The 15039-nt window shown below is 38.1% G+C and overlaps 1 protein-coding gene across 3 annotated transcripts in view; it reads left to right on the top strand.

Annotated features, from left to right (window-relative positions):
• The window catches only part of fbxw7 (F-box and WD repeat domain containing 7), a 164039-nt gene that overhangs the window by 137762 nt on the left and 11238 nt on the right, over positions 1-15039 (top strand). For all 3 annotated transcript variants that reach the window (XM_026203782.1, XM_026203783.1, XM_026203784.1), the window contains 6 exons: positions 3016-3083; positions 5019-5157; positions 7919-8053; positions 9447-9570; positions 9707-9843; positions 10993-11106. In XM_026203782.1, coding sequence (XP_026059567.1) covers positions 3016-3083; positions 5019-5157; positions 7919-8053; positions 9447-9570; positions 9707-9843; positions 10993-11106 — 717 coding nt within the window. The remainder of the gene's footprint in view (positions 1-3015; positions 3084-5018; positions 5158-7918; positions 8054-9446; positions 9571-9706; positions 9844-10992; positions 11107-15039) is intronic.

Genomic DNA, 15039 nt, shown 5'->3' with positions numbered 1-15039 from the left:
CGAATCTCACACTTTATGACTGTAAATTTGAGTGAAATGAACATTTAAAGCGCAGAGCTTATCAGAAGCTCGCAGTCACTGCAGTTTTCAGGGTGTCCTCTGATCAGAACAACATCGAAAAAAGTACAGCGACTTTGACGGATGCTCCAGGCAATCTCATTAATTGTTTGCGTATAAAAATGAAGCTCAATAAGGATGTTTGGTGTTCTTCAGACGGACAAAATGTGAAAATAGATCATGATTTTATTTCGAACCTCCATGACACTCAATTTTTGTCTTCTAGTAATTCATGATTGCTGTATTTTTGTATTCGACTGGGTTGTATTTGTGAAGCACAGCACTCTTGCATAGTCCAAATATGTAGTCATTACCAATCTTAGAAGCTTCTGAAATGCATAGCAAGGTTATTCATTCATAAATCACAGGATTTATTCACTAAAACGGGTTATTTGCCAAGCCTGCACCGGTTTCCATGAACACAGGCATTCCTGTTCACCACAGACCAAGCCATTTCTGCACTGTGGTGTCAGACATGGAGAATGATTACACAGTGACTCATCTAAAATCAGATGGCTCTCGCTGTGAACCCAAGAGAGAAGCGACAGTCTTATCCACTCAGTGAAATTAATGTATAACTAAGCAAACGAATGCTTTTACTTCTTTCATAGCTATTTTATGTTAAGTACTCTTTACCAAGTAGGCTAGACAGGTTTAGCTATTAGCAGTGATTAGCACGTGTGGCTTTGCCTGCGTGTTTTGTTACACATTCTTGTGGAGTAATGTGTGAGAATCTCAATGCTCTCGAACACACACAGCTACAGGCATACACTTTCATGCATCTTCAGTGTCATGCCATCTTTTTACTATCTTATCTTCATTCATAGGTATTTACACACACACACACACACACCCTGCCTGTCCTATCTGTTGGACTACCTTTGCAGTGAGATCACTGGCTGAGCAGTCAGCTGCGGTTCGGTCTAAACGGTCCTGTAAAGCAAACTTGATTTGGAGGGGGTTAATAAATTAAATTGGACCATGTTCTGATAAAGACTGAACTGTATACATTGAATCAAAGTATTTTTGTGATTTAATTTAGATGTGGTCTTATTTATGGATGTTTCTGTTGTACTCCATCTGGGATTTGGCTATTTTTCCCTCTCTCCGGCCCTCATTTACTGTGAATCTCACAGAGTGTGGTCCCTTCAGAAATCCATACCGAGCTTCATTATCATACACACCTTTCAGCTCGACCTCACTCGAGTGTATCAAACACCTGGCTCCTCTGACATTAGATCAATTGCAGCAAATGCGATCATGCGAGTGTTTTATTAGGTTCATTTGAATATCAAGACCAATGAAAGTAATTTCTACTATAGGCCAAAAGTCTAAATTAGCTACTAAAAGGTCAACCGTGAAAACAATTACATGCGTAATTGTAAGCGGCAATCTATGTAGTCATCTTAATTCCATAAAATGTCATTAATGCTTTAAGAGAACACTAGGAATGCATAAATATCAAAATTTCACTGATAGTGATACATCAGTGATTATTTTTCTTATGGCCAATTACTGATAAATGGCATAGAATAAAATGAAAAGTATACTCTTGCTTATATAAAAATAAAATACTATGGAGTCAGTGTTTCAAAATGCTACAGGTGAATTTAGGCATCACATCATGCAATACAGAATATGAAAATACAGTAAAAAAAATAAATAAATAAAAGTAACGTGTCGTGTTTTTATGCGATTTTATTATTGTAATGGCAAAGCTAAATTTTCTTCAATTCTTCACTGTCACAGTGTCAACAATGTTGAAATCCTTTTATTCCCGAAATGTTTCAAAGGTAAAGCATTTATTTTAAATTTAGATTTTTTTGTAACAATATAAGTCTTTACTGACACTTCTTATCAATGTAATGAAATATTGCTGAACATGTATATATTAAATATATATAAATATGTTTGTAACTAATATTCTTTTAAATCGGGTTAATTCAGTGTACACTTTTTTTCATTTTTGTCTTTACTCCGTTTTAGAGACTTTTTATGACTTTTTTTTTTTTTATTTGTAAATACTATTATATAGTACTAATAACTGTAAGTACTGAATGTTCCTTCCATTCATCATTTCAGACCTGTTAATTACCATGATGCATGACTGCATTGTAAACGGCATGGGCTTAATTCAGTAGTGAAAGTCTTTACTTATCACTCTTAATTTGTGCTTACACACTTAATGACTCACAAACCCTTGGCAGGGCTCAGTGATTCATAACTCCGAGTCTATCACTGAGCTCCTCCTGAAAGTGAACTACACAGATTCACTGGCAGCCCTGTACCCTCCTAAAATAGTTTTATTCAAATGTGCTTTAGGACCTCATTGTGTTGAGGACACTGAACCCTTGTTTTTCCAGAGTAGATGCTCCGTAGCCAGGCACCAACTATGCAGCAAAACCAGGGCCATGTCGGGCCTGTGCGCGGGGTGGGTGACATAGAAAGAGACAGTGAAGCATAGGGTGGCTCTTTTTTCTCCTTTATGCCCATATAAATTTAGACTGTTGTGAAAGCAAAGTGCCTGTCACGCCCTCACAGATGTGTGTTTGTGTGTATGTGCTCCCCTTTCCAACTCCTATGAGGGGTGTGTGTTTACCACACACACCTCTTTGAAGACTCACATGACTAGCGTTAGCATCAGCTGTCAGACTTTATCTTTTCTGTGCCATGTCACTATAAAGTGGACATGACCTTCCTTCCTTTGGCCTACATTTGGTGGTGAGAGCACTAGCACAATACCCAACACACACTCTAGTACAATACTCACTCACTCAGTTAACACAGGTGGATCAGTAGCATGTGGATTTAAACAGGTTGAGGAATGTTTTAGAAATGTTTCTTGGACATCCACCCTCTCATTACGGTCAAATTCCTTTGCTGGCTGTTTGTGCTGTCATTATTGTATGTCCTCTATGAACCCAAACTAACCAGAACCCTCCCTGCTCTTTGTTGCAGATGAAGAGGAAGTTGGACCATGGCCCCGAGGTTCGACCTTTCCCTTCAGGAAAAAAGCCCTGTCCAAGGTAAGTCCTTTGCCATCTTACCTGAAACCAGCAAAATGTTTTAGCCTAGGTTGCATAAAATTTTATTGGGCACATCTGCATTGTAGAACAGTAACAGCGTTTTATGAGAGATGTCCCTCTTTATGAATGTTCTCTAATTGTATTATTTTTTTAAATGTATTTAAAAAACAAATACCAATAATAGGATGCATTAAATTTATTACAAGTGAAATTTTTGATACAAGAGAAAGTTCAGGAAAATCGCATGGAAAAAATTTATAACGATTTCTATAAAAACAAGTTGCACAACCTTTTTCCAGTATTTAATGTATTGCACCAAATCAGCAATATGCAATGGCTGCCTCAGTTTTTTTATCTAACGGAATAAATTATTTTCTTTAAATAAATTAAAATAGTAAATTATCTTAAACGGTAATAATATTTCACATTATTCCTGTTTTTGAGTGTATTTTTGATCTAATAAATACAGCCTTGTTGAGCATAACATAAAAAATAGTATTCATCCCAAACTTTGGAAGACTAGTGTATATTTATTGTAATGTTTGATAATCCACCATTAGCCTGGTTTGCATCCACAATTTTTTTTAGATCACACAAAAAAATAACACATGAACATGTCAAACAAACATATCAAAAAAACATAAATTCCTGCATCAAAAATGTCATGTGTCTTGAATAATTCCCTCAGATGTTTGGCTGTCCTTCAGATTTTTTTTGTCTGCATGCTCTTAACCACAACTATTGCTAGTTTTGCATAAATTTCCACTGAAATTAAATGAAAAACATAGCTTTATTCATAAATTTTTACTTCTCCACCTAAATTAAATTCACAAATTTGATGGAAACATTTGTAGCAATTCTGATCATATTGTCTTTTGCTACCTTGCAAGAAGTAATATATACATCAGGAAATTATTTTGGACCTGCTAATAGATTAGAAACGACACACTGTAACTCTGAAGCCCCTTAAACATCAAGATGAGAGGTTCCTAAGATGGCAAACCCAAGCTCAGCAGTCAGCTCTGACGAGTATTCATGCCTTATTCTCAAGACGCAGGTGTTCTCGTGGTTCATATTAGAACAGTACACGACCAACCAGGCGGCAGTTGCGCTCTGGGTAATTGAAGCATCTTGGCATCTTGGTCTCAAATCCCATTAAATATGAATCCATTATGAAACAGACCTCACTACATGCTCGCCTGCATTTTTCCCTCTTCCCTCCCTCCTTCTCATTCGGGCATTTCTTGCACCGTAGAACGTATCCGTAGATAAGCAGAATGCAAGGAAAGAGTGCTGAATGGTCTTTTTGGTGTTAGTGCATGGCCCCAGAGATGCAGAAGTGCTGTAAGGACTGCTGACATGGGACAACTCTCTGTGTCCCTCAGTGGAAAAGAAAATGTGCTTCAGTTCTTAATAGGTTGCATACATTAAATGCTTCTGAGCATGTTTTAGAAGGACTCTAAAAAAGTGTTAAAAGTAAACTGAAAAGGGTTATCATGAATGAAACAAGAATGAAGATAAACATCTGAATGAATGGGTTTGGAGCAGGTGGCTGAATAAAATCATGCTGCCTGATTGAGTTCTGAGGCTGAAGTAAATGGTCACGTTGTCTAATGTTGGACCACAACAGCGGCTCAAGTGGACTGAACAGTAGTGCTCATCTGGCACAGATTCAGTCTAATTCTCAAGTTATTGTTCTGAAATAAAGCCTCAGATTTCCGTAGTAGCTCCATCCACAGAACCTTCCATAAACTACAGGCTTGCACCATATTATTGAATTACCTCAGTACAGATGTCTCCTGTCACCAGAATATACCCTTAGAATATTTTTGCTACAAATGATTTCATTTAATGCGTTTTAAATCTTATTTTGTCTCTTTCCCACTCTTGTTTACCACTGTTCTCATCCTTCTCTCTCTTCCCCTCACTCAACAGTCCCACTGGACTGCCGTACCCAGCCACCCCCACCACGTTTAGGGACATTCGAGCAGTCACTGGGCAGGGTCAGCAGAGACGCCGTATCCCATCCATCCAGCCCCCTACAGGCCTGCAGGAGTGGCTCCGCACCTTTCAGGTGAGTTCAGCCAAACTGTTTGATTCAGTTTGTGTCAAGACTTTCCAGATTTAGTAATTTAACAGATTAATTTAGCCTAACTGTAGACTGTTTATGGTAATCAGTGAACATTATATAAAGTTCACCATGCATTAATATAGAATTAAAATCACAGATGTGCGTATATTGGCTATTTCACAGCAGTAGTCAGAATAAAATGTAAAATCAGATTGTTTGCACTTATAATGAGCCTTTATTACAATTACTAGATTATGTGTCACATGCAGGGGAATCAAGGGTAAGCAAGATATTGTGGCTATAAATTGAGACTTTGCTTCCATTACTTATTGTTTCCTCATTTGCATGTCATGTGCAGAGCTTCTGCTGAGGACCATAATTTTTGCTGTAGTCTGGTTTTAATTTATTAAATACTTTTGTTACAAAGATCTGACTGAATTTAAGCTGATATATAACCACGTGTGGCCGTTATACCACAAGGTTGAAACTGTTTGGATCTTCATATCATCATGTCATATCCCTCTTACTAGGATAACAATTCAAGCCTGAACAGAAAGCAGAGGCTCCACCTCAGTCGGTGTTTGCTCTGCCTTGCAGATAATTACAGGCTTGATCAGTTCTCGGCTTAACCAAGCTGCTCTAGCATGAAGTCGCATATACCTGTGTTGAATCAAAGGATGAATAAGCTTTTATCTAATGAGTAAAGTTTCCCCCAAGATATGTTCTTGTTTCTTGCAAATTAATTTTGAGTGTTATATGCTAGATTTCCATTTGCTCATAAGATCCTTTAATAAAAGTGTGCACATAATCCTTTTTGACGTCAAAGGTGAGTTGTTAGATGAGCCCCTTTCACACTGCACGTTGGACCCAAAAAATTGCCGGGTTGCCTTCTGTGTGAACGCAAACACGTCCCGGGATTGATTCAACAATGTGTGTGAACAAAAGCCAGAACCAATGCCGTAAAGGGTGTGTCGTAGTGATGATGCACATTATCGTGCGACTTTTATACCAGGTGTTTTGAAGGCAGATCAACGTTCGCAACTAAAAAAATATGTGCAAACTGTAATGAAGCAGAGATCAGTTAGTTCCTCACTTTCCGCGCTGACGCTGAGATTGTTCGCCAGCTTCAGTGAAAGTTAACGTGCCTAGCGTTTTCGACTCGCACATTACACGTCACGCCCTGATGTCACGTGTTGTTACGGGACCTTAATGGGGTGTGTGTGAACGCACGCACATATTCCGGATAATCACTGGCAGTGTGAAAGGGGCAACATCTAGCGACCCCGGGAATAATTGCCGGGACTCATTACCCGTGTATTTTCCAAAATCGCTGTGTGAAAGGGGCTATGCGGTCTCAGACAGAATCAATAGTCCGGTACAACATTCCTTTCAGTAGTGGTCTGTCTACACCATTAGACAGCAATGGGTTCAGAAACTGTTTTGCTTGTTTGCTCAGTCAGTGCTTGCTTGTTTCTGTCCTGAGTTATTGTAAGGCTTATTTATTTTTTGCGTCCCTATGAGTCAGCAGCTTCTCTGCTTCAGTGTCTCTTACGTGATTCACATTAAATGTCTCATTTCTGCATTCTACAGTGGAAGGCTGCAGGGTGATATATCTTAGTGGCAGTTCTGTGTGTTCAGGGTTGGAGTCTGGCACTGGATTGCAACCTTGTCATTTTTGTATACATGGAGCTCTGGCAATGAATGTTAAATATGTGATTTTGGAAAGGAAAAACAACCTTGATGTCTTGGAACGGTCTACAATGAATATTTTTGTCTCTAGTTTTGCTTGGGGATGGAAAAAAGCATATGCATATTTTGATTAATAGAAACTATTTCTTTTTTTAATAATAGAAAGAAGAATATTTTTATTAAATTAAAAATAAAAAGTTTTTCACAATATTTTCCAAACCTTCGAATGGTAATGTATAAAGGATAATAATACGTATTATTATTAATCTTGTTAAAATTGTCTAAACTTGCTCTTTGTAAGTGCATTATCTATTAAATGATATATATACATATAAAAATCCTTATCAAGTAATCACAAATGACAATGTCTTTGAAAAGTAATGGAAATTCATTAAATAAGTTTGGGAAGCCTTTATGTATCTTTTGCTTAGTTTAATTTGTTGGCTTCAATTAAAGAATGAACCGAATGAACATTTCAATCTGATTTTCCTTCAGCTGTATAATGTTGTCTCATTATTTTGAGCTGTTAAAAGAGGAAGTTATGCTTGCATAAACACATATAGACATAAACCAGCCTGTGACAACAACGCCGAGTTCCCCCAGCTGAAGCGTTTCAGCAGTAAATTACGGGTGCTTTGCCTCCCCATAGTCCTCTTCTGTACATCCCTCTTCCATCATAAACATCCCTGAGCAATCCTCCTCTCTCATTTGATGCGCTTCAGAGCGGAATGACTTTGGCACAATCTCTCCGGTGCAGCGCGTCCTCACTGAGAGCGAATTAAGTTCTGAGCACCATGAGACGAGCGAAACATTTTATTCAGCTGGATGAAGTTGACCGCAGCTTAATTTTAGGAGAACGAACCCTGGGAAGTTTCCAACAGCCCCGAGACACGAAGTCTGATCCATTTGACTTAGGAGAACCTTCATGGTTACGCTCATGCCAGAAGTTGTTGCTGCTTGTATAGCCAGTCCTAATTAAAATGTAAATCTGAAGCTCTAAATGGAAATGGATGGCTCTTGGATGTGCACATTCTTTACGTCTTCTTGGTAACATATGTGCTGATGTTTGTTACAGAGCTGGAGCGGCCCAGAGAAGCTGCTGGCGCTGGATGAGTTGATTGACAGCTGTGAGCCCACGCAGGTGAAACACATGATGCAGGTGATCGAACCCCAGTTTCAGAGAGACTTCATCTCACTCCTGCCCAGAGAGGTAAATTTATATATAAAATCACTCTCACAGTCATCTTAATATTCATAAACTTCATCAAATACACTCTTTTCCCCAGAATGTTAATGAAAATAAAACACTGACTATCTTTAAACATTTAGATGCTACTAACATAGCAAACTTAAGCTAGTAGTTTAAAGTAGAAGTTGATTAGAAGTTGCATAGTCAGATTAGATATGGCATATTAAGATAAATTTGTATCCAGTGGAGTGCAGGTTCCAGAAGTAAATTTTAATTTAAAATGTTAAAAATCTAACATTTTTTAATTGATTTTTATGTCTTTTTTTTTATTGACTGTCGCCCCCACACTACTTAATGAGATTGTAGTTCTTTACCCCATCAAAGTCTTTAAATATGCAGTCTTGTACCTTTTGTCTTTCACATTTTTTTGTAATGTTGTGATTCAACTTGCAGCTCTTTGGTTGGTTCATAGCTTTTAGTAGTTAAAAATGGAAAATGAATAGGAAAAATACTTCTGGAACCGAGGCAGCTGATAAAGTTTTGAACTTTGTACTTTCATGGCAGTTTGTGACGGTTTCATTTTGGCGAGAAGTTTTCACTAATTTGCATGTATTATATCTAATTTTTTAGGTTAGGTTTAGAAATGGAACTTCATTCTCGTTTATTTTTTTAAAACTCCTACATTTCTCTATGAAAGCCCAAATCTTGTAAAGGACCTTTTCATTTCTTTTAATTTGAACAGTCTTGCACTTTATGGCTCTGATATGTGAGGGTGGTTTTAGTGCACAGTGCTGGAGTTAATTTGACAGGCATGTCCTCTCTTACACCTCTTCAGAGAGATGTTACAACTCTCTCAGCTGCTACTCAAGAATATAGAGAGGAAACTCCCCTTTCCCTTTCTCTGCTTTATTCTTTCTTTAACAGCAGCCCTCTCTGCCTTTCATCCTCTCTTCTTCCTGTCACGGTTTCAGCTCGTCTTTCTTGTTCTCCATCACCTGTCATCTTGTCTCCCTCTTTCGTGCCTCTCCTCCCCATCAGGTTGTTTTTCTTCTGTGTCAGTGCAGTAGTATTCAGGGTGTGTCTGTCTGCCTTATTGAAGAAAAGCTCCTCTAGGCTAATACTGTACACACTGTGGAATCTCAGGCTGCAACCTTCATGTTTTTATTGCATAAGGAATGGTGGAACTGTTTGGACACGCTCTGTCTTCACTGAGGTCTTTGCCAATTGCAGCACTCTTGAAAATGGGAGAACAGAACAAAATCTTTTGTACTTTGTCGCATTACTTGTAATCAGGTTAAGACCTTAAATCCTTAAATTAATATGGTTATTTGGTCTAAATTATCCCGTTGTAGCCTACTTTTCTCTATCCTCACCTTCCCATGATGTCTGACTGTCTGTCTGTCTTGTGTTGTAGTTGGCCTTACACGTGTTGTCATTTCTGGAGCCAAAGGATCTGCTTCAGGCAGCTCAGACGTGTCGTTACTGGCGCATTCTAGCAGAGGACAACCTGCTCTGGAGGGAAAAATGCAAAGAAGATGGTGATTTTTACTGCTTTCCACAAACTCTGTGACTTTGGAAATGCATCCCTTAACCACATGTATATTGTTAATATATGGTGATATATCATGCACCGAATCATTTGTGTCACCAACATAGAAAGCATCTGTTTTGCAGGTATTGACGAACCCTTGCACATAAAGAGAAGGAAGGTTATCAAGCCGGGGTTCACACACAGTCCCTGGAAGAGTGCCTACATTAGACAACACAGAATAGACACCAACTGGAGGAGAGGAGACCTCAAATCACCTAAGGTAGCATGTTGTTCACTTATTCTCACTCCTAATTCATTCCCTGATTGTGTCCTACAACGTGGTCTCTCTTCTCAAGATATACACCCATTTAAGATGAGATTCCCAATGTTGATGCCCAGTCTGAAAGGCACAGCAAATAGCAAAAACATTAATACATCACAGGAAGTGTGCATTAATATCAAGGGAAATAATAAATATAGAATGCAATTTTTATTAACTCTTATTTAACTATATATACAGTGCCATTCAATAGTTTTGGGCCAGTGAGATTTTTCTTCCATTTAATATTTTTATTTTATTTATTTTGATCAAGTGACCGTACGGATGTTATGCTTCAAAATATTTCTGTTTCGAATAAATCCTGTTCTTTCTATTTCTCAACAAGTCATGAAAAAATCATCCACAAATATATTAAGTAGCACAACTGTTTTCACAATTCATAATAATAATAAATATTTATTGAGCAACAAGTCTAATTTTGCTGCTGAAAATACAGCTTTGCCCTCACAGAAATAAATTACATCTAAAAGTATATTAATATTAATATGGCAAACGATTAATTAAATCTCTAGTATGTCAAATATTACTGTTTTTACTCTAAATGTGATCAAATCCATTTTTCCTAGATTTCATTTTTCTAGTTTTTTGTTCCTGTAAGACATCATATTAAATCACTTTACCCACTTGGGCAGAATTGGTGCTTAAAACTGATTTATATTGCATTTTATAGTCCTTGTTGGCCATATAATTTGGAATTCCTGTTGAGGGACACCCGTTAGCCTGTCACCTAGGGCACAAGCTTGGAACAGAACTGTTTAAGATATTGTCTGCACCCGCCTGTAAAGAGCTGCATAAGTCCTCTTGAAGGCACATTTAGATGCCAAAAAATAGGCATCTTCAGTTACTCATGGACACATGCTTCAGCTGCACCAGACCAACTGGCAACAGCAGTGGTTTACCTGACTCTTTTGTTGCCATGGTGACCATGAACCTGTTGGTTCTTGCTCGTCTCTGTCATGTTATCGAAATGTGCTGTGTCATTTACCACAGCTGCAGCATCACATCATTCTCGCACATCACTGAAACACAAGCATTTCTTTTCATTTTGTAATTACTCCTTTTTCTCTCTTGGCTTTCCTCTATTTTCAGGTGTTGAAAGGCCATGACGACCATGTCATCACCTGTCTCCAGTTCTGTGGAAACCGCATAGTGAGCGGCTCGGATGACAACACACTCAAAGTATGGTCTGCTGTTACTGGGAAGGTGAGTTTTCTTTTATTTATATTTTTTATTTATTTGAAGGACCTTATAGAGGTCATTATATATTGATATATCAATATTAATATATTGTGTTCCTGTAGCTCAAGTGGTAGAGCATTGCGTTAACAAGCGCAAGGCTGGGGGTTCGATTCCCCGGGAACACATGATAGGTAAAAACTGAATTCACTGTAAGTGGATTAAAGCGTCTGCTAAATGCATTAATTTAATTTAATTTAATTTAATTTAATTTAATTTAATTTAATTTAATTTAATAGATATGTAAATAATATATAAATGTTTTAATACACAAATTAAAGAAAATATTCAGTTACAGAATATCTGCTGTAAGAATTGCAGTTGCTTTAAATGGGGCCAAACACAATAATCAAATACTGTATCTATACTAACACTGTTATTATCAGTTAAAAGAATTGCCTTTTATACATTGGTCATGGTAAATATCATGAAGATTGGCTTTTTACCATTTTCTGTAGTGTCTGGTGGCTTAGCTTGACTTTTTGAAATGTTTTGAGATATCGGAGGTATCAATCTTGACATGCACATAGATGTGCAGTTGTCTCCTCTCTGTCCTCCTTTTATTCTCTCAGTCTTCTCACTATCCTCTCATGGGAGGTGTGTTTTCATTGAACATACTTGTACAGCAGCACTCACCATTATTTCAGTTCATCCAGAAAACATGTACATGACAATCTTCATCACTTATTCACATGAGAAATTTAGGAGTCATGTTCTATTGAACACTGAGATGATCGCTAACTGCAAACAGCATGTCTTTCTGGCTGACTGTCTCTCTCTCTCTTTCTCACCTCCATTCTCTGCCATTCCCCTCCTTGTGCACTTTAAGGATTCATTGCACTAGCTGGTGCTGTGACATGGTCCTTGTGCTGCAAGTTTATGGCAGTTGTAAAAAAAATGTGTGTGCGTCTTACTCATCATGCAGCGCTGCCCTTTCCATCCTGACCTCCATTTTCATCCAGAGTCTAATGAAATCTCTCCTTGTAATGTCCACTATCATACCAGATACTAACACAGGCGTTATCTTCCACGTTTGTTAGATTTTTCTCTCTTCCATCTTCTGTCTCTCACTAGTCCGCTTTTCGTAGAAGAGGATCTCATCATTCCCAAGGTTATCAGTTGAGCTTCTGTAATCAAATTTAGCGTGCATTGATTGGCTCTCATCTTATCACAGCAGATACGTGATTGGTTCAGCGGTAACATGGTGTCTGATGAGAGACATCATGGTAGCAGATGGCAGATGCGCCATGATTAGGGTCATCGCCGCATATATGGCAGGCTGCCTTTTTGTTCCCATCATGCAGTGCTGTTTGCGGAGCTGTCGAAAAGAAGCACCAGCTTGAAAATGCTTGTAAAGCTTGGATCAGCTTCTGTTATGCAGAATTATATCCAAATTCTTTCAAAAAAGGCTAAAACACAGGCATTCAGCCAATCAGAGAGTAAGCAAACCATTTCACCGTGAAAAAATGTATTTATAGTTGTATAAATATTTGTAAAAACAAATCGTAAAAGATTGCAGATGTAATCTTAAATGCAATATCCAATATCGGCGGTAAATATTTAATAGCGACCAATAAAATAAACATCTAAAATAAATTAAATGGCTAAAAGTAGTTAAATGTATACATTATTTTAATTCGATATTTAAATTGTTAAATTCTTTCTTTTTTTATTATTATTATTGCCGATATCAGCCGATAAATTGATATGGTGCCGATATGTTGTGCACCCCTAATATGAAAGAGAATATAGCTGGATGAATAGTGTCTCAAGTTTGATGCAGTGCTTTAGAGAGTCCTGATTGTGGCCAATTAAACAGGAAATGTTGTGTCCTTTGAAGCGCCTGTCAGAGGAAGTGGAACAGTGAAGCAGGAAACAATGGGATTTTGTGTGATTTCTTTTCTTTTTTCCTACTCGGTTCCTTTCTGCAGTTCAGTCAGCTGTAAACTATTAACTGTCTGAGTGCATTAATAACTTCCAAATATACATTATTTTTTAGTTTTTTTTTTTTTACATTTGCGTTTTCCACACCACAATGTCACTTTTGGTTAGCAGTCTGCACTCTTGTTGTCATGGCCACAGCCGCAAATGTTATTTCGGTTGCATTGCCTCTCTGAATCTATGGATGTGGCCCTCCCTCCCATCTGTTTCATTGCTTCGTTCATCTCTTTCCGCTACTCTTACAGAGTCTCTGTCTTCTTGACCTTGGGTCTGTTTACTTTTTCCTTTCGCTACACTTCAGTTCACCATTTAAGTGCTGTAAACCCCAGGAGCGCATGCAAGCAGCTCACAGGCAGATACTCACCCTCTGAGACTAAACCTTCTTGGGTTGGGATCGATAGCAGATCTACACAAATATGCTCCTGTGGGTCATGGGTCCCGAATTTGTACATCACCAACCCCCATATACACACATACTCACACAAACACTTCTTTTGCCGTTCTTTTGACCTCCATTTTCACTAAAGAATGAAAGCGTTTGCTTTCTCTTTGTATGGTGGTTGGATGTCTCATTGTCCAAGTTTCTCTCCGTTCTTTGTTTGCTTTGCTCTGATATTGTCTGAGGATAAAGCTGGCCAAAGAATGCCATAGTGAGAGAATAGTTGGAATTCCTTTTGCACACAAGTGCTCCGTTCACATTAAAACACCCTTCAATGTTTTCACTCATTAGATCGGAGTCCATTTTGAGTTTATAGATGAAAACAGAAAAGTGGCATTAGCTTAAAAGCAAAAAAAAAAAAATTACAAATCTGTCCAAAGGGGCCATTTTGCTGCAGTCCATCTGTTGGAAGCAGCAGGTTTCTTTCTGTGCAGGTAAGAAGGTGCCCTTCACTGCTGATCTGAGACCAGATTAACAGCTTTTCCCATAATAGATAATGTTTATTGGGAGTTGGCAATGCCACCACCATGGGCTGGTTCCCTCTTTCTGTACAAGTGATTCATGAATAACTTGGGTGGAAAAGAACATAGTTTATAGAGATGCTGGTGCCAAAAAAAATCTTACAAATATGTTTGCAGCCCAATTTGACTCGCATAATTCATTATTAAAAGCAGCATTACATTTATGCTTTGGCAGATGATTTAACCAAAGAATCTTATACTGCATTAAAGGAAAACATTTGTATACGTTTTCTGGAAACTGATCCTGTAATTTAACGCCATGTTCTTCTACTAAAATTGTACAATCATACCCAGATTTGTAACCTGATAAGAGTTATGAGAATATAAGAGTAACCTCTGCGTTTTTGTGAGAATAATTCACTAGACATGATTTCTTGCCATTTTTTAGTGGTAACATGCCCTTATTTACAGCTGTATCTGAAAAGCTGTGCAGGAAGTGTGTAAGAAAGTATATACTGGTTAACAAACGTATATTGCTGTACTGTTATTGTTTTATAGCTCACCCCAGTATCATTAGCCAGACATAAAAAAATAAGTAAATGTCTGAGCAACGCCTGATATGAACAGTAGATAAAGATCTGATGGGCGTGCCGTGGATTACAGACCATCTTCACCCACGCTAGCTTGATAATGCTATTACTGGCCCCCTTCCATAGTAAATGAATGGGCCTCATGCTGTGTAATAGGGAAGTGATTTTGAGAGAAGATTAGGCTGTAACGCAGCATCCTGCTCATTTGAATGTGTGCCATGCTTGAGGATGTGTACAGCACGATAAGCGTCTGATGAGGGATGAAATGTGACTGAAACATAAGCAGAGAGATGAGTTGTTTTGGATTAGGATCAAGTTAAGAATAGGGGCTTTTATGGTCTTTGGTTTTAATGTTGTCTCCATGACATGACCTACAAAAACAAAATGAGGTGTTTAAGGGATATGCACCATTTCACAGATTATATGTAGCACTCTTTCTGTCTCACTGGGAGCTGTCAGACTCCTCTCC

Source organism: Carassius auratus, chromosome 26 (assembly GCF_003368295.1).
Source record: "Carassius auratus strain Wakin chromosome 26, ASM336829v1, whole genome shotgun sequence".
Taxonomy (NCBI): Eukaryota; Metazoa; Chordata; class Actinopteri; order Cypriniformes; family Cyprinidae; genus Carassius; species Carassius auratus.
Note: the sequence above shows the minus strand (reverse complement) of the source record. Positions and strands in the feature narration are given on the sequence as shown.